At 39.5% G+C, this 20,811-nt stretch overlaps 1 protein-coding gene and 1 long non-coding RNA gene across 2 annotated transcripts in view; one reads left to right on the top strand and one right to left on the bottom strand.

Annotated features, from left to right (window-relative positions):
• Positions 1–20,811, bottom strand: part of insrb (insulin receptor b) — a 350,554-nt gene that overhangs the window by 87,682 nt on the left and 242,061 nt on the right. The window contains exon 4 of the mRNA XM_030132071.1: positions 16,263–16,396. Within this exon, the coding sequence (XP_029987931.1) occupies positions 16,263–16,396 (134 nt within the window). The remainder of the gene's footprint in view (positions 1–16,262; positions 16,397–20,811) is intronic.
• LOC115417916 (uncharacterized) lies at positions 19,394–19,979 on the top strand. Its single transcript, XR_003935216.1, has 3 exons — positions 19,394–19,459; positions 19,549–19,667; positions 19,751–19,979. It is a non-coding gene; the product is annotated as an uncharacterized LOC115417916 (long non-coding RNA).

Below are 20,811 nucleotides of genomic sequence, written 5' to 3'. Positions count from 1 at the left end.
AACATTTACAACTGGAAAAAATTAAATTTTCATTAAAAGGGAAATTAAATGCATTCCACTTAACATGGCAACCTTTCATTGATTATTTTAATAATACAAATGTGTAAACAACTTAAAATTGGCGATATAAGATGTCCTCATTTTTTTTTTGTTTTTTTTGGGGGGTTTTTTTGTTCATTGTTTACTGCTGTTTGTGTGCTTTTTGTTTTACTACGTGTTCTCATTTCTTGATGCATTGAACATAGTGAATGTATATGAACACGTCTTTGTTGCTATATGAAAAAAACTCAATAAAGAGAATTAAAAAAAAAAAAAAAAAAAGAACATTATTATTTTGAAGCCCTCTTAAAAGAACATAATCCCTTTCTTTAGTTCCACTTCCATCTTTTAAATCCCAAACCACAAATGTCTGCCTTAGACATTAACTGAAATGCTGTATTCTGGTTGAGCAGCTGTAAAACCTCTAATACCGTTTTTCCACCAAACTGGTTCCAGGGCTGGTTTGGAGCCATTGACTGATTTAGCACCGCTTCTTTGTGTTTTCACCGCCTAAGCATAGGCCAAACCAGTTCCAAAGTGGTTCCAAACAGGTTCCAGGCAAGCACCAACTTCGAGCTGGGCTTAAACTGGGGCCAGACTAAGAACCTATGACGCGACCCCCTGGATCATCGGTGGGTGGGGGTTACGGACCAAAACAGGAACAGTGAAAGCTATGAACAGGCATTTTTAAAACTACAACCAGTGGGTTTTTAAGCTCAGTTCAGTTTTCAGAGAAAGAGTTATAGATGGAAAAAACAAGCAGCAGTAGACTGAGGAGGAGACCCAGTGCTTTTTGGCACTGTGGGCTTCATCCGAAGTCCAAGAAAAGTTGGAGAGAGCTCTCTAACAAAGCCAGTGTTCGAAAAAAAATATGAAGAGAGATGGCTGCTGCCGGCTATGAGGGGACTCTCGACAACCTTTTAAACTAGAAGCACTCGGAGAGCGCAGACCTCCGCCAAGGCAGATCAGTGCCCCAGATTTGGATGAAAATTTCAGGAAATGTTGATACTGGCACAAGGAACAAATGAGGGGGTGGGGTGGGGGGGCCACGGGTGCCCATTGACCTGCCTTGGCGGAGGTCTGCGCTGTCATTTCTAGAAACACACTCATAGAGCGCAGACCTCCGCCAAGGCAGATCAGTGGGCCCCCGTGGCCCCCCTCACCCCCCCACCCCCGATCACCACCAAAATTTAATCATTTGTTCTTTTGCCAGTATCAACATTTCCTGAAATTTTCATCCAAATCCGTCCATAACTTTTTGAGTTATCTTGCACATAAGCAGGCAGACAGACAGACAGAGACACAAACCAACGCTGACAAAAACATAACCTCCTTGGCGGAGGTAACAAACTGAAGAAGTTAAAGAAGGACTACAGGGACCAGAAAAGACAGCTTGGATGCTGTGGCCGGCTGAAAAGAATCCCGCATTTTGACCTGCTGGACTTGATTTTAGGGGACAGACCATGTGAATCGGACTATTGGTGCACAGAACTCCGACACAGCACTCACGGACTTGCAGATTTCGATTGTGGATGAGTCAGTTGTTCAAATTGTGGCAAACGATACTGGTAAGTTTTGTTTCTCAAACGCATATTTAATGGCTCACAAAAAGTTGACTTTAGAGATTAAAGCAAGCTACAAACATTACAGACATTAAAACACTAGCTACTGGTATGCTAACAACAAACTAACAACATTTCCGTGTTGTTATCTCCAAAACGATGTTTCTTTGGTGGGTTCATAAAAGGCAGAACTGAACTGAGTAAGTAACTTAACCATGTTACAGTGGGCAGGTTTATTATCCACATTGTGGAGAACATGTAAAATTAAAGGACAGTTTCTTTGTTTTGTTCTTTACAGTTGTTGCCCATGGACGAGGAGGCAGATTCACAACAACAGCTCTTTCATTTTTCTTCCCTTTTGTAAAATTTTTAAAGCATTTATTTTAGCTTTTTTTTTTTTTTTTTTTACTTCAGTGTGAATGAACCCATTTGAAATGGATAAAGATAATTTTGTCTGTGTTTTCCTATGCTTTACATAAACGTGGGTAACAATACTGCTCTCCTGACCTCACTAATTAGCTGTTTACAGACAATCCTTGCAATAAGTTTATATGTATGTAAGTGTTAATGTTAAGTATTAGTGTAACTTCGTCAGATGAGACGAGAGGAAATGTTCATCAACGACCCTTTCTCCCATGACAGAGACGAGACCGCACCAATGTTCTAAAAATAGTAAGACTGTGCCTTATTGTCTACGAATAAAAACGAAACAAAAATGTTTTGCAAGAAATAAAAACTAAACAAAAACTCCCTCCTTGTTTTCGTCTACACAAGAGGAAATGCAACATCCCCCCTGTCAAGATGAAGACAGTTTCCGTTTCCAGTGGGGGGGGACGGAGAGAGAGAGAGAGAGAGAGAGAGAGAGGGAGAGAGAGGGAGAGACAGAGACACAGATGTAACTGGGAGCTGATGGAGAGAACTGGATCTGAAGTCTGAGGGGCTATGCAATGCTGTGAGCTGCTGGCCGGGTCTGTGCCTGGCTTGGAGCTGCCGACTGGGTCTGATGATAACTGTTCATGACTTTTGTTTATAGGTGTTTGCTGTGTATTCACTTTAAAAGCCCTTTATTCAAAGAGACATTTTTTTTCTAGACCTCCATCTTGTAATGGAGTTTTCCTAACAATGGGTGTATTCTAGTTTTGTGATTCATTATTTGAGTTTAGAACAAAATTGCATTTGTTCCACTGTAATCTCAAGCACAGAACCAAACCCAACCCAACATGTAGATAAGTTGTATTTTATCTACAGTACTTCTGTCCTTTTAAGTTTTTATAATATTTTAAACTGTGTCTGCTCAGCTGTAAGAGTCTGCAGCTGTAAGAGTCGTACTGTTTAACAACTGTTTTGTTTTTTTAAATTTGGTTGGTGATTCTAAATAAAATTCTGTCAAAACAAATGTGTCATTTGAAAATGTGTATTGAATCAACGAACCAGACACATTTAGCAAAGTTGCATTGAAGATTCATTCATTCAGTTCAATTCATTCAAGATGCTTGTTTATCCACACTGAAAAAATTATTCTGACCCCTAGTAAATGTTACATGGAAATATTAAGCATATTTTAATAGAAATATTTGTGTTTTTTGACTCCACTAATAAAGTATAAATAATTCTAACATAAAATGTCAAAATTATGGCAAACGTATTTTGTTCAATTAAATCTAACTCAAAAAAATTAGCTCAGTTTAATTTGACTATAATGCTGCTTTCATTTGCACTCAGAACTTGGAAAGATCCAGGTCAGAAATTCCGACTTCCAAGGTAAATGCGTTTCATTGCGCAACCTCGGAAAACATGGCAGGCCACAGTAAGCTGATGTTTGCTTGAATATCTTTCGAGAATTTAAAAACACTTCTAGAGAAGTACATCAGCTACTTAAGGGAGAGAGAGAGAAAGAGAAACTTCATATGCTGAAAGTTTGATGTCTCCAACAGTTCTGAACGCACCAGTGAGGGGAATCCTGTTTGGGAGTTTGAAATTCTGCACAGGTTCACACACACGTACCGCCATTTCAGGATTTTGGCGCATACCAGTCAGTTAGCCCCCTCACGACAGACACCTGCCAGTTGAAGTGATACTACTCCTCATTCCACGACTGAATTCCTACTTTGGGTAAGTCTTTAATATTCATCAATGTGCCTTAGTTTTACTTTAACCACAGTGTTTTTACATTTTACTTTATTTTACACTTTACATTTAATTCGGCTCTAAGCCGCTATGTAGCCGCTATCAGAGATGGTGAGGTGAGTTAGCTGTGACTCAGCCAGACTTTTTCAAACAACTTGACTCCTGCTCCAACAAATCACCAAAATTTTTCATTACATGTCTGGCGCATTAATTGCCTGGACTGCTGAAATTGGAGGGCCTTTGTTTTTCTGGGTGTGCAGGAGCAGTGGTGCTGCTGCTACTGCTGTCCACCGCACACACCTGACCGGCCAAGGCAGCACGTGTGTGTGCGGTCATTATCATATCCAGCTTAGTCTTCTCATCTTAGCAATATGGTCCGGTTTGGTTCTGCGGCTCAGTCATTTACTGTGTGTATGTTTCTGCATTATCGTTGGTTAAACACAGAAGGAGCCGACTCCTTTCAAAGGTGTCTGACTAGCTCATGTATAGTTTATGGAGAACTGATGTTGATGATGCAGTGCATGCTTTGAATGTTAGTCTTATGCTATGAATAGGTTATTTTTAGTAGGCACAGGTTTTACTCGCCGTTAAGACATGCAGCAAAGGACATGACATTACAACCACAAAAACAAAACTAAAGACTTGAAATAAACGTGGTCACTAGTGAGCATCTCTGTTCATCTTAAGTATGTTCTGCAGTGAAGATGGAATAACTGCAATTCCAACAACAACCTGTGTTATCGTTTTGGACATGAGAATTGTTTGAAAATGTCTGTATTTCCTATCAATGCATTTCTTTCAATTCGTGATTAAAAATGTTAAATAAATAAGTTAGAAATGTTCATTTAAAAAAAAGAAAAAAAAAGAAATAATCTATGTGATAAATCAATGCTGTGAGGTGAACTATAGTCATTTCGCAGTAGTATAGTACAGAAAGTAATCTAGTAGTGAATAAATACCGAAAATAACATAGCATGTTTTTCCTTACTTAACTATAATCTGTCATCTCTTATGCCTGTATTACTGAGGCACAGTTGCATTGTAGACTTTTTACTCACAATTTTGTGTATTTGTGTTCTTACTTGGCAGGTTTAATTCATCGGATTTTCAACCCAAGCTTGGGACCTTCATATTGTTAGGGTACGTACATTTAACAAACAGAGCCCTCACAGCCATGTTAAACTTGGAAGTGATACAACAATTAGTCACTTTAAATTGAACATTATTTCCATAATAGATCTGCCAATTGCGCTGAGGATAGATAATAAAGTATAAGTGTGGTATTTTTCTTAAGGTTGCTCTGTGGTCAGAAAGGATGGGACAAGCTAAGAATGTTGTCAATTTAAAAAAGTTAATTAGATCATCATCAGGTTGCCATAAGGTGTAATCATGATTGCCTATACACATAGAATCGCTTGAAGTACATGTGCTTTATTTATTCTGTCTGTATAATCAAAGTCAGTTTCCCTGAGGTGAAGTACTGTATAAGGTTAGATCACACTAAATCATGTTGTGCATATGCGCTCTTCTGTTAATTTATATTTTAATATTTGTTTATTTTTCTCTTTCACATTCAGATTGAAGAATGGCAGAGCCCATGAAACTGAGAGTCATCATAGAAGAGGATGACTTCAGAAGACTTTATCTCCCTTCAGGAAAGCCAAAGACTTTAATGGACTTGCACAATACAATTTGTGATGGATTTGGAGTTGAAAGAGACTTTCACATTCAATTCATGGATCCTGACTTCAATAATGAGTTCATGAACAATTACATCGATGCAAGACATTGAAGACAAGGAACAGTTAAGCTAGTGTACACGCAGAATTATCTGGATATGAGTCCCACTTCGAGGTTGAACTCTCAAAGCACTCCTGGACCCTCTGCAAGCCCATCAAGCATTCACGCGTCAGACAATGTGTCCTCATTGTCTTCATCTGACTTTGATACCACTATCATTCTTTCACATTCAGACAGTGAGCTGAGAACGCATGCATGGCCCCATGACTTCACCATTCCTCGCTTTCAATATGATGTGGAGATGCAACTTCAGCGGGGAAATAAGATATTCAGAGAAACTGGCGGAAGTCTGAAGATTACTCCAGGGCTTAAGTCTGACATCCTAGACAAGCTGGCTGAAGAAATTCAGCCAGCAAGCGGCATCTAAAGGCCCTCGCCAAGGGCACATCCAGTGGAAGTATGCCCATCGTTCAGCAGGTGGCGCTCTAGCACCAAATTTCAGTTTCTTCTGATGAATGGGTGTAGGCCTGGGAGATTGACAACTGATTTAAATTTGAGGGAAATCATTGCTCGTATGTCCGAAGTAAGGAAATTTTTGTATAAGTAAATCTGTAGGGGGCGCTATGCAGCTAAAATTAAATTTCTTCAGTTGAATGGGTGTAGGCCTGCAAGATGTACCACTAAGTAAAATTAGAGCCAAATCGGTGGTCGTATGTCCGAAGTAATGCAATTTTCGTGAAGGTAAATTTGTAGGGGGCGCTAGTGAGCAAAATGGAAATTTCTTTTGATCAATCGGTGTAGGCCTGGGAGATTAACAACTGATTCAAATTTGAGCCAAATTGGTGTTCGTATGTCTGAAATGAAGTAATTTTCGTGAAGGTCAAATTGTAGGGGGCACTATAGCTCCAAATTTCAATTTTTTCTGATAAATTGGTGTAGGCCTGAGAGATAGACATCTGAGTCAAATTTGAGCCAAATTGGTGTTTGCATGTCCGAACTGAAGCAATTTTAATAAAAAAATTTTTTTAAAAACTTGAAGGAGGCGCTGTAGTGCGAAATTTCAGTTTGTTTTGACAAATAGGAGTAGGCCTGGGAGACAGATGTCTGAGTCAAATTTGAGGCAAATCGGTGTTCGTATGTCCGAACTGATGTAATTTTTGTAAATGTACATTTGTAGGGGGTGCTATAGTGCGAAATTTCAATTTCTTTTAGTAAATGGGTGTAGGCCTGGGAGATAGACGTCTGAGTCAAATTTCAGCCAAATCGGTGTTTGTATGTCTGAGCTGAAGCAATTTTTGTAATGGTAAATTTTTTGAAAAAACTTCGCAAAGTTTGCAAGCTCGTCGCACAAAAACGGTGACACCGATTCAAAAAATTCAGCTAACTTTTGATGCCCCACTTCTCTAGATACTGTACACCGATTTTCAGCTCATTTGGCCAATCGCCTTAGGAGGAGATAGTTAAAATACAACGTCAGCAAAAACGCTGACTCAGCATTTTGGAAATTTCAATCCAATATGGCCGACTAAGGGTTGGTTTTGGGGTGTGGCCATAATAATATTTTTTGTTTGTCTCCTCATGATGAATCTGTGTACCGATTTTTGTGGCTCTACGACAAACTTTATGTTGGACGCGCTCCCATTGGCGCAATGCATTTCCACTTTTCAAGGGGGCGCTGTAGCAACATTTCTTTACCAACATCTACAAAACGTATATGTACATTAAATTTTGCAGATTTCTGAATTTTGGGCAAACTTTAGTGAGTTTTCATAAATGTTTAGGGGGTCAAAATTGAGCTCAAAGCGCAGTAGAAGGAAAAAAAAAAAATAATAATAATAATTAAAGCCGCAAGCAGCATCTAAAGGCCCTCGCCACGGGCACGTCCAGGAGAAGTATGTCCATCGTTCAGGAGGTGGCGGTCTAGCACCAAATTTCAATGTCTTCTGATGAATGGATGTAGGCCTGGGAGATTGACAACTGATTCAAATTTGAGGCAAATCTTTTTTTGTTTGTCCGAACTAAAGAATGTTTTGTACAAGTAAATCTGTAGGGGGCGCTATGCAGCTAAAATTGAATTTCTTCCATTGAATGGGTGTAGACCTGCGAGATTTACCACTGAGTCATATTTGAGCCAAATTGGTGTTCGTATGTTTGAATTAATGCAATTTTCGTGAAGGTAAATTTTTAGGGGGCGCTATTTAGCGAAATGTCATTTTCTTTTGACAAATGGGTGTAGGCCTGGGAGATTGACAACTGATTCAAATTTGAGCCAAATTGGTGTTCGTATGTCTAACGTGAAGTAATTTTCGTAAAGGTAAAATTGTAGGGGGCGCTATGGCACTGAATTTCAAATTTTTCTGATAAATGGGTGTAGGCCTGAGAGATAGACGTCTGAGTTAAATTTGAGCTAAATCGGTGTTCATATGTCCGAACTGAAGCAATTTTAATAAAAAAATATGAAAAATTTTTGTAGGGGGTGCTGTAGTGCAAAATTTCAGTTTCTTTTGACAAATAGGTGTAGGCCTGGGAGACAGATGTCTGAGTCAAATTTAAGCCAAATCAGTGTTCATATGTCCGAACTGATATCATTTTTGTAAATGTACATTTGTAGGGGGTGCTATAGCGCCAAATTTCAATTTCTTTTAATAAATGGGTGTAGGCCTGGGAGATAGACGTCTGAGTCAAATTTCAGCCAAATCGGTGTTTGTATGTCTGAGCTGAAGCAATTTTTGTGATGGCAAATTTTCGAAAAAACTTCGCAACATTTGTAACCTCGTCGCACAAAAATGGTGCCACCGATTCAAAAAATTCGGATAACTTTTGATGTCCCACTTCTCTAGATACTGTACACCGATTTTCAGCTCATTCGGCCAAACGGCTTAGTAGGAGATAGTTAAAATACAACGTAAGCGAAAACGCTGACTCAGCATTTAGGAAATTTCAATCCAATATGGCCGACTAAGGGTTGTTTTAGGGGCGTGGCCATAATAATATTTTTTGTTTGTCTCCTCATGATGAATCTGTCTACCGATTTTCATGGCTCTACGACAAACTTTATGTTGGACGAGCTCCCATTGGCGCAATGCATTTCCACTTTTCAAGGGGGCGCTGCCGCAACATTTCTTTACCGACCTCTGCGAAACCTATATGTAAATTCAATTTCTCACACTTCTGAATTTTAGGCAAAATTTGGTGAGTTTTCGTAAATGTTCAGAGGGTCAAAATTGAGATCAAAGAGCAGGAGAAAAATTAGAATCTGAGCACAAGAACAATATAGCCGTTTCTATGGCAACCACATATTTGGCCTTATTTGAAAGCTCTCGAGCTCCCCCACATGTCTGTCTCAGTGCTGTGAATGTGAATATGTGTGAGAGTGGCGACAGTGGTGAAAGGCAACCGCATCACTGGCGATTTCGTCCCCATGCGCCCACTGCATACTCAATAGGCCCTGCGCCGGCTTTACTCGGCTCAGGCCTAATAAAAATTAAAGCTGCAAGCAGCATTGGGTGGGACCTCGCACCGGGCGTTCCGCCTCCCCCGCGATCTGCCTCCCGTGACCGTCCACACCTCAGCTCCACTCACACCTCTCCATCCCCATACCAGTTCCCACCCTTTAGTGTCCATCCTCCTTACATCTGTACAGAACACCAGTGACCCTCTGCTGAAACCACCATCACCTTTAAATGAGACTTTTATTTTGGAAACCCTACTGTGTGTATGTGCATTTGTTTTGTATGTGAGAGAAAGAATGAGTTTGAAAAATGAATTGAAATTGTATGAATAATTGAGTATAAAAGTGATGATTTCTCACATTTAAGGCTTTTATTTTGGAAAAACCCTATTGTGTGAGCATGTGTGTCTGTGAGAAAGGGTACTTTTGAAAGAAGAAACATTGTACAAACAGTTGAGCGTTTGGTCATAAAAATGAAAAGAAGTTATGTAATAGACATTTTGTATTGTTCTTAATTGGGGTTTTATTTTGAAAAAATGTACTCCGTGTACTTTTGAATGTGTGCAAAATTTCCAATATCCACAATACAATGCAGCAAAACCTGTTTAAAAAAAAAAAAAAAAAAAAAAAAAAAAAAATTGGATCACCAGGGTCCTCTTGTTCAATAGGTAGCTAGATTTAACCACTGCACTACAAGACACATGCAAGTGTGCACCAGCAAGATTTTTATAGGGACTTTGCCATTGTGAAAAGTGAAACTAAACATAGTCTTGAAAAAATCGCCATTATTCCGTAACCGTAGGTCGTATCTGAAAAATTCTTTCAGTTTTGGATTCTACAGACTATTGGGAATTTAATGAGGTATAACTTTTTTGTTAAAAGTCTGAAATGAATAAGCAGTAATTGCAGAAACGTAGAGTAACTTTCAAAGGCAGATTGCCAACTTCCTGTTGGAGTTAGCTCATGAGTGTCAGTGTATGATTTGTCGGGCTCAATCAGACCAACATTTTGGCATTTGTTTCATGTTTCTGTGGCATTCCTACTGGCCGCTAGGACAGATTTTGTGTGTTTTTTAGTACATAGGTGGCGCTACAGAGTCTATTTTGGCACCCAAGGGGTTAATTTTGATATTGAATCAAAGTGTTTACCAGCCATGACATTCATGACAAATTTGGTGAGTTTTGGAGCATGTTAAGGGTGTCAAATGGCAGTCTAAAGTGGAAAAATTATGAAAATAAACAAATTGTTATAAATAAATAACTGTACATCGTATCTCAAAAATTTTTGCATGTGAGCGTTGTGCTCAGTCCCATGAACGTGTAGATATGTCACATGTGGGGAAAAACTCCAAACTGAAAAATGAGTTCCAAACATCGCAACTTTGCGGGCTTGTAAAAAAAAAACTAAGACAGTTATGGAAAAAGTACAAAGTAACTTTTTTGAGGAGGGTTCACTCTATCTTTTGGTGCTATTTAGAAGTCAATATGACAAACGGTGTCATCGGAATAAGTTTTAAAAATTTTATTTTGAAAGGCATATTGCGAAATTCCTGTTGGAGCTAGCTCATAGGTGTCAGTGTGTGATTTGTTGGGCTCGATTGAACGAAAGTTTTGGCATTAGTTTTGTGTGTCTATGACATTCCTAATGGAAGTTTGCAATTTGAGCATTTTATTTTGAAAGGCAAATTCTGAACTTCCAGTTGGAGTTAGGTCATGAGTACCAGCGCATGATTTGTTGGGCTTGATGAGACGAAAATTTTGGCATTGGTTTCATGTTTCTACGACATTCCTAGTGGGCGCTAGGGCCAATTTTGTGTATCTAGGGGGCGCTGGAGAGCTCATTTTGGCACCTATGGGGTTAATTTTTACATTTTATCACATTTTTCACCAGACCTGAAATGTGTGCCAAATTTGGTGAGTTTTTGTGCATGTTTAGGGGGTCAAAATACAGGTGAAATTGGCGGCATAAGAATAATATAAAAACGAACAAAAAACAATAGGGCCTTGCTTGCAGGCAAGGCCTCTTACTGTGTGAGAGGGCCTTACCTTTCGGCTCGGTCCCTAATAAATAAAGAAAAAAAATAATAAGAATCTGAGCAAGAACAATATAGCCGTTTCTATGGCAACCACATATTTGACCTTATGTAAAAGCTCTCGAGCTCCCCTACATGTCTGTGGGGTCAGAGGTCACGTGTCGTGCAACTACACCCACATGACTGACCCCGAGTGGGCATGTCCCATTGACTCCCATTCATTCTGAGAAGGTGTAAATATGGGATTTGTGCACGTCATGTACATCTTCGGAAAGGTCTCAGTGCCGTGAACGTGAATATGTGTGAGAGTGGCGACAGTGGCGAAAGGCGACCGCATCACTGGCGATTTCCTCCCCATGCGCCCACTGCAGACTCAATAGGCCCTGCGCCGGCTTTACTCGGCTCGGGCCTAAAAATAAAAAAAAAAAAAGAAGAAGAATCTGAGCAAGAACAATATAGCCGTTTCCGTGGCAACCACGTATTTGGCCTTATTTGAAAGCTCTCGAGGTCCCCCACATGTCTGTGGGGTCAGAGGTCATGTGTCGTGCACTTACACATAAGTGACTGACCCCGACTGGGCGTGTCCCATTGACTCCCATTCATTCTGAGCAGGTGTAAATATGCGATTTGTGCACGTCATGTACATCTTCGGAAAGGTCTCAGTGCCGTGAATGTGAATATGTGTGAGAGTGGCGACAGTGGCGAAAGGCGACCGTGTCACTGGTGATTTCGTCCCCATGCGCCCACTGCAGACTCAATAGGCCCTGCGCCGGCTTTACTCGGCTCGGGCCTAATAAACCTCCTCCTAAATAAGCAACAGGACTGATAAAAACTGAGGACACCGACAAAGGCTCCTCGTCACCCTCAGCTACAAGTGGAATATTAAATTAAAGCTGCAAGCAGCATTGAAAGGCCCTCGCCATGGGCACATTCAGTACAAGTATGTCCATCGTTCAGCAGGTTTCGCTCTAGCACCAAATTTTAATGTCTTCTGATGAATGGGTGTAGGCCTGGGAGATTGACAATTGACTCAAATATGAGGCAAATCGGTGTTCGTATGTACAAACTGAAGAAATTTTTGTATAAGTAAATCTATAGGGGGCGCTATGCAGCCAAAATTCAATTTCTTCCATTGAATGAGTGGAGGCCTGCGAGATGTACCACTCAGTCAAATTTGAGCCAAATCGGTGTTCGTATGTCCAAACTGATGCAATTTTTGTAAAGGTAAATTGTAGGGGGCACTGTTGTGTGAATTTTTAATGTCTTCTGACAAATGGGTGTAGGCCTGGGGGTTTGGCACCTGATTCAAATTTGAGCTAAATAGGTGATCGTATGTCCAAACTGAACCAATTTTATTAAAATTAAAGTTGTAGGGGGTGCTATTGCGCCAAATTTCAAATTGTTCAGTAGTAGTAGATGTAGTAGTAGTATTAGTAGTAATAGCAGTAGTAGTAGATGTAGTAGTAGTATTAGTAGTAATAGCAGTAGTAGTAGATGTAGTAGTATTCGTAGTAATAGCAGTAGTAGTAGATGTAATATTAGTAGTATTAGTAGTAATAGTAGTAGTAGTAGATGTAGTAGTAGTATTAATAGTAATAGCAGTAGTAGTAGATGTAGTAGTATTAGTAGTAATGGCAGTAGTAGTAGATGTAGTAGTAGTAGTATTAGTAGCAATAGCAGTAGTAGTAGATGTAGTAGTAGTATTTCGCCCGCAAAAACACGTTGAAGCTTATCTACTAACAGGGCGCACCGAGGTCTGCGCCTCTCAAATGCACTGTAACAAATTAATGTAAAAAAACAGTAAATTTTGTACAGTATCATGCTGTTATTTGTAAATACAGTATAATGCTATAAATAATGAGGTCTTTAAGGTGCAAATTTAAAACAGAAAGCTACTGCAAAATTTGACAGTATTATACAGTATTTTCTTCAATTCCTTAACTGCTGTCCGCCCAGAACTGGTCTGAACAAAGTCATGTGGCATCAAATCCCACCAGCTCATTTAGAAAAGATTCAGTCCAACGAATGTAAATTATAGACTTGCTGCATCAAAAGTAAGTGGTTCTTTTTTGAAGCAGAAGGATACAATAAAATCAGAAGATAACTGAGGATGACTATTTTCACCTGGACTTAACCCCATACAGCACAGGAACGGAGGTCACCTGATGCTTCTCTACCAACACTGCCATAACTCCATTCTGCTCCAGTTGTTCATTTATAAAGGCAATTGTGATTTTATCAATGTAACTGTGGCATTTTGGGTTCATTAAACATTAAATTGCCTCCATAAACTGCATTCACACCGGACGCAACTTGCATAGTATAACACACGTGATAATACTGCATATTTCGGGGTGCTAACCGTATGTAGCAAACATGCAGCTAATTTAAGTTGAAGCATACTTGCTAGCTGCGATGTGAACACAGTTAAACTAAACACTGTGTCAATTTACATGGTTATATATAATAATGTCATCTCTTGTTTGAGCTTTTTCTAGCAGTGTTCATGATTTTGTATTTTAAAATGTAACTTGAAATGTTAAAATCCTAGCTTTTCCCTGTGTTATACAGTAAATATTACATTACATACATTTTACAGTAATATATTGTTTCTTGGAATACGGTAGTTACTGTAAAATGCAGCAACTGTGGCTAACAGTATTTTACTGTAAAAGGTACATTATGTACAGCCCAGTACCGTCATACTTTTTACAGTAAGAAACTGTAGTTGTAGATTATAGTAGAGATACTGTAGAATAACAGTAGCATGCTGGCAACTCTAGCTGCCAGTATTTTACTGTTATTTAACAGTAAAATTTGTTACAGTGTGGGCAAAATAGCTCGCGCAACCCATTTAGCATGTTTGCCCTGAAGAATATGCATATGCATTTCTGCCAGATCGTGCAAAATTGTTGGGAGGAGTAAATACAAATATTTATTTAGCGTGTGTAATGTGATTTACCAAACCTGAAACTGATTGCGGTGGCTGATTTTGCATCTATACTTAGCGCGTCTGAAAGGCAGGTTTTAACTTCGCACAAAACTGGCTGCAGTAGTTGTGGCCAGGAGGAGGCATGGGCACAACGCAGAGAATCAATCTGTTCTGATCACATCAACATTTTTGGAGTGATGGAAGAAAAAAAACAAAAAATTCAGACATATGCCCCCCCCTTTCCCACACACACACACACACACACACACACACACACAACACAGACACACACACACTTTATGGGCCTGCCCCCCATGCCCAGTTCCACCAGTGGCACATCACATTAGGCCAGGACTGACTTATGAGAGACGTCTCTCTCTCTCTCTCTGAGTGCTGGAATATCCCAGAGCAGTTTTTACAGCGCACTGTCTCCATGATGACAACCAGTAGCGCACGCAAAATCCTCATTTAATTAGGGTGGTCTCTAAGATTTTGTGCCTGTTGTCATTGTTGGCAATCTTAGTTGATCACCCCTGACACGCAAATCAATAGCATGCGCATATTTTAGCACGAGCAAGCACATTTGCACCTGTTATTTGCAATCTTAGTAAATCAGGCCCTTAGTAAGGGAATGGAAGGCCCCTTTGACTCCGACTTTCCCCCAGTGGCATACCTCTCTTGGTCAACTGGCAGCATTTGAAAAATTATCGTACAGACTGTTGAATAGAGTAGATGATTACAATGACAAATGGGCCAATAGTTTTCCTACACAGGTCAATGACATATTCAACTCAAGAATTTGAACTTGACTCTGTGATCAGTAATGACTGCTGTAACTGTGTATATGTGTATTGTTGGCATCATTTTTATTATTGTTTTCTATTTTGTTTTGTTTGAGATTGTCCACATGTCTTCTCTGGACTTGCACTGATAAGTGGCTTAAGATGTGGGATTGTATATTTTGTATGGCCTATTTCTTTCTTTAAAAAAAAAAAAAAGTTAATAAAAGTTCAAGTTATAAAAAAAAGAAATACATTAATAAAATTTAGGTGGCTTCATGAGACCAATCAGACGTTTCTGGTGGGAGTTCATGGGAGACCTGTCCAGGATCCTCAACCTCAGCATCCCTCTCCAACTACACTGAGCTTTTAGGTCTTTCTTCTGTTACAATCCAAAATAATCTTCAACCCTTCATTAACTATAGCCAAGAAATCCAATTAAATAAATTACTGGCTCAATCTGCTGTCGACTGAAAATTACAAAAGCTCACTTGAACTTTTGTTCAAGTGAGCTTGAACATAGCTTTCCATAAAACCTGGTCTGTGTTCTGCAGTCCATCCAGAGCTGATTTCCCTTTATATCAACACAAGTAACACCATTTTTCTGATCCCAATAAAACCCAACAATAACATTTATAACTGGTTTGCATTTACAAGAGTGTTTGTCCTGTGCAATGCTGTATTTCATCATGAAACCAGATTTACTGCAGGCAAACGGTTATTCAAGCAATTTGGGACAATTTCCATGTCTGGTGGCATTATTAGCACGTGATAGGTGCTAAAACACTACTTTTGATAGACATCATGTTAGTATGAATGTAGCATTCCTCTTACTTCTATAATGCCTACTCTGTTGCATTGTCTCCATACTGCTACCTTTCTGTTAGGGTGTCAGTGTCAGGGTCCAATTTGTTGCTGCATTTCAGCAGCTTATTATCAAATCAGTATCTTATGACAGTAGAGTCAGTATTTCATGTTGTGATTCTTGTGAAATGATGTGTTACCTATCCTATATCAACTTATTACAGGGTCTTTCCCATTAACTTTAGTATTTAGCACTGGTAACTCTCAGTGCACTTGAAAATAAATGTTTTCTTTTCAGACATACATATATGAATGAATAGAAAGTGCAGTACTGAAGTATACAGCTTTTGCAAAGTGCTCAAAAACGAAAACTCTATAAAGTTTTTGGTGGTAAACTGAAGAAAATTACACTGACTGCATGTGAGAGCACTGTTCAATTATTCATGAACCTGCATGTTTTTATGCAGCAGTGTTTGACAAAAATGACACAGATGAAAAGGCAATGTTTTGCCTTTTCTTTCCTTTCTGCTACTGACTCGATCTGTACAATCAGTCCCCATTGTTTCAGCGGGAACAGTGGTTTTCCACAGTGGAAAAATACTTCTACCTTTATATTTGATTGGTTTTTCAAAGGCCATTGTGTCTGGTGAGGGTCTGTTGTTGAATGTGTTGAGTGATCACAGTGTTAGTGTTGTGGGTGAGTTTCATCTCCTATGTTGTAATGTTGGACAATGAAACATGGCCCTGTTGATAGTGGCACTGAAAGTCTAAGTATGTGTGCATGAGTCAGACATACGTGGTAGAGTTAATAGTAGTGTATCCCGAGGGGCATTCTGGGATACAGGCCCCGTTGTGGATGACGTATTCATAGCAGTTTGACTCTGTGTCCTGGTTCAACTTCTTTGTTTGCTTACACTGGTTGTGGAGTTCCTGCATTGAAAAAAAAAAACAAAACAAGTCAAAAGTTGATGAAACCAGAAGGTTTTGAATTATTTGTAAAAGATGCAACAAGTGAACTACAAACGTAAAATAAGCAATGACAAAAACTATTTTAAAACCAGACAAAACTGCCATAAAAGACATGACAAAATCAACAATACAAATAAAGATTCAGCAGAAAGAAAACAACATAAAAGATGTAACACAAAATAAACAATGCAAAATACAAAACAAAGACAACAACATGAAAGGTGCAACAAGATAAAAATTACATAACTAACAGAAGATGGAACAAAATAAAAACAAAAGATGTAACAAGACAAAAAAAAAGTGGCATAGTAAGATGAGACCAATATAAACACAAAATACAGAACAAGACAAGAACAATATTGTTATGTACACTGCACGTACTAGGGCATTAGTGACTTCAGACTTTTTTCGTATCGACTTATTTGTTAATAAAGTTGAAGTTGAGTTGACTAGTCATGTGATGACGACATCACATTGACAGCAGGGGAACAACATTGACACACAGCCGTTCAACAATGAGCAACTTGTACTAACGTTCACTGGAACATTAACAATGTACAGTAAAGTGCAGAATAAAAAACTTGCAAGACACAAGCAATAACAGTCCTTCTCAGACATTTAACCAAAACAAAACATAGGCTAACACCTTGAATTTTCTTTTCCACTGAAGTGAACAACATGAAGTGGGAAAAGGTTATGTTAGAGAAAAGAGCACATTGTCTTAATGAAATAAATTAACAGAATAATCCAAACATACTGGCTGTCCAAATTCAGTCATTCATTCATTTTCTGAACCCACTTTATCCTCATTAGGGTCACAGGGGTCACTTGAAGCCTATCCCAACTACTTCTGGGTGAAGGCGGGTTACACCCCGGACATGTCGCCAGTTCATCGCAGGGCTGACATACAGAGACAAACAATCACTCTCACATTCACACCCATGGGCAATTTAGATTAACTGATTAACCTATGTGAGAGTGATTGTTTGTCTCTATGTCAGCCCTGTGATGAACTGGCAACTTGTCCAGGGTGTACCCCGCCTTCGCCCTTAAGTAGCTGAGATAGGCTCCAAGCGACCCCTGTGACCCTAGTGAGGATAAAGCGGGTTCAGATAATGAATGAATGAATGAATGAATGATTAACCTATTAGTGAATGTCTTTGAATGGTAGGAGGAAGCTGGAGTACCCGGAGAGAACCCACGCAGACACGAGAGAATATGCAAACTCCACACAGAAAGGTCCCACCCACATCAACTGGTGTTGGAATCGAACCCTTGCTGTGAAGCACAAGTGCTATCCACTGCACCACCTGGCTGGCTGGTGCAGTGGCTGTCCAAATTATTATTCAATAATGGTCTTGTTTGCGTGGTTCACAGAACATTACTTAGATGATAGTTCTTCTAGATCACAATCAGTTTAGTAATCCTACTCTGAGTCATCTTCCCTCAGGCTTGGCTTTGCACTAGGGATGCACAGGTCTTTTTTTTTTTTTTTCAACCTGTTTTTGTGGAATTATTTGGCCCGCCCCACAAATAAAGTGACACTTTTTTGACCTGCATTAACCCGACCTGGGTCCGCTGATCCATGCATCACTACCTTGCACTCCATGTTTTCATGTAGAAAGATGACAGTATCGACATGCGCTGAATGAAGACTCTCGCTGTTGGGTGATGGAAGGGAGAGAGAGAATAACACACGACTAGTCGACTCGTCCAACATAACGTCAACTTTTGGCACAGATTGTTTTTTCTGTTAATACCCTACACTGCATGAAAAGAGCTGTATCTGGAAATAAGTGGCATGGGTTATCTCTGCTGAATCTCACATTTGCCACTGGCCTGCTTGGAAAGGTTGTACAAGCAGTATATTTCCAGGTAATCCGCATTATGGAGTCTTAATGGCTGCAGCTGCTAAAGCTTTTTCTTATGTTAATGACTAACAGTTAGAGGAGCAGTCTTTGGACAGGGGTGGGTGGGCCCTGAGCCCTGCCTTCCAGGAGACAACACATATTTCTAGATGCAAATTAATTAATGTGTATTTGAACTGAAGATGTCCCCCCACAGTATTTTTAAAAACAAGACAGGTAGGCGGGATGTTGTGAAAAGCATTGTGGATGGAGAGAGAAGGGTACCAGTCAAAACTTCTCCAAACAGTATGTCATTAAAACGATGAGTAGGTGTAACCAATCATATTGCGTTGTCCTTTCAGGAGTGTGGAGCTCGAAAAAAGAATATAAATTGCCAGGTTTAAATTTAGGACGAAACCTCCGTCGACTCCACTGAAGAAGAAGAAGAAGAAGAAGAAGAAGAAGAAGCAACATACCGGTGGTTAAACAATGGCTTGCAAGAGAAATCTTGGGTTTTCTACTCCAGCTAACAAGACTCAACCCCCTGCAAACGCACTGTCTGCCAATGACCTTCTAAGGCAGCTGATAATGGGTCCGAATATGATCGCTCAACAGCTTGAAACCAATAAGTCCATGATCAAGACTGTTATTAACAAACAGGCTCTTCTTGAGGAAGCCGTTCGTCGTGTGGAGGACACATTATCTAGGAGGTTGTAGCAGTTTCATGAAGAAGATAGATGCCAGACAGAATTAAAAAGAGTGAAGAGGGCATGCAATGTTGGTGTTGCGGTAAGATGATTTTACGTTATCATACATAGGCTACATGAGCAAATTCTTTTTAGGTGTTTTTCTTGAAGAAGGTTTTATTAATGTTGTTGTTAATGTGTTTTTATTTTGATATTACAGGAGGGTGTCAGGCAACTCCGTAACTCCGAAAGGAATCAACTTAAATTTGACCCACAAATGGGGTAAGTGCTATTTTTACTATGTGAAATATCATAATGCAATTAGACAAGGCCTATATTGCCAATTTAACTGAGTATCATATTAACTTTACATGTAACTTGGCTCTAATGTATTTTTTCCTCCTCCCAGAATAACGTCACCACATAATCAGGCGGTGTTAACATTTTTATTAAGACGACCTACGCCAACACAGATACCAAGAGTATAAAAGGTAAACATTATTGTAGTTATTTTTGTGTTCCTTTGTTCATCATAGTTTTATGTATTTCTGTCACTGACCTTTTTTTTGTATTTATTCAGCTTCATGCAAAATGTATTATGAGACTCTACGGAGAAAGTTTACACTTTCACAGCTGGATAAAGCCCATCTGAAGGACAACGTCAGAGCTGGAGCTAAAAGCAGGCAGAGAAAAAGAACAGTAAGTGTAGTAGCTAATGTTTGTGCTAACTTTGGTTCATCTTTGGGTGTTTTATTAGAGGTTAAAATGTTTTGTTTTTGCAGCTGCTGGAGTCCAGGACAAGGATGATCCAAACCCGTGAGGAAAGTGAAATCTGGCAGAGAGCCTCTCTAGAGTTAATGTCAGACAAAGAAGACGACATCCTCAATGGGCAAACCCGTGTGGATTGTCTGGTCTCCTCTAAATAGGAGCCAACAGTTAACAGACCTTTGCCGCAGTCTTCAGCGATGGCTGAAATCAGACCCACGCTATGCACTTATGCATCACTACCGCATAAGAACAGAAGAAAATGGACCAAGTTAATAGGCCTACTGGTATTTTCATGTTTACTTGCATCTTGCACATTGGTGAATTTTGGTGAATTGCACAGTGGTGGATTTACAAAAATGGTGATTGTAATTGCATTTGTTTTTTTTTTTAAATTTGTTACCACTTTATTTTATATTTGTTTCATGTTTCATTACTGTTTGCCTTCATTTAAATAAAAAGGCTAATAAAAAAGTTTAAGTTCACTTCTGTTTTCATTTTTTTTGGGGGGGGGGTGGGGGGTGGGGGGGTATAAGCAGTAAAACGCTGAATAACCAATCAATAAAGCTATGAGCTTGGATTAGGGGAAAATAATTAAAGGTGAAATGCAAAACATTAAAAATATGAATTAATATATAAATATGCATAAAACTGGGGAGGAACTAGGTTTTGAGGTTGTTGTTTTTTTTAACAGCCAATCAGTGTTGAGATGGATGACCCAATAGAGTACTAGCAGAGGTGTGAGATGCAAATGGCTCTTGAGGTGTGAATATCTCCGAAATGTCTGTGAGGGGATTATCTGCCATGGCAACAAAAGGCTGTTCCCTGGAAGTCTACATGGAGGGGGTATGTCCGCATATGGAATCAATCCGGACGTATCCTACTTTGGTGGAATCAGATGCATACGGACAGTGGAACTGGCAAATACTTCCAGAAATCAGGGGAGTACACTGGAATATCCTGGTACAGATACGCCTCTTTTCATGCAGTGCTAGCCCATACACTCTGCCCCCATTCTCACATTAATTATCTTGTCCCACATAAATAAATAACCAGTCCTTTCTGTAGACCTTTCTAC

The sequence above is a fragment of the Sphaeramia orbicularis genome, chromosome 4 (genome assembly GCF_902148855.1).
Source record: "Sphaeramia orbicularis chromosome 4, fSphaOr1.1, whole genome shotgun sequence".
Lineage (NCBI taxonomy): Eukaryota > Metazoa > Chordata > Actinopteri > Kurtiformes > Apogonidae > Sphaeramia > Sphaeramia orbicularis.
The sequence above is the reverse complement of the archived record's forward strand: the minus strand, read 5'-3'. Positions and strand labels throughout refer to the sequence as shown.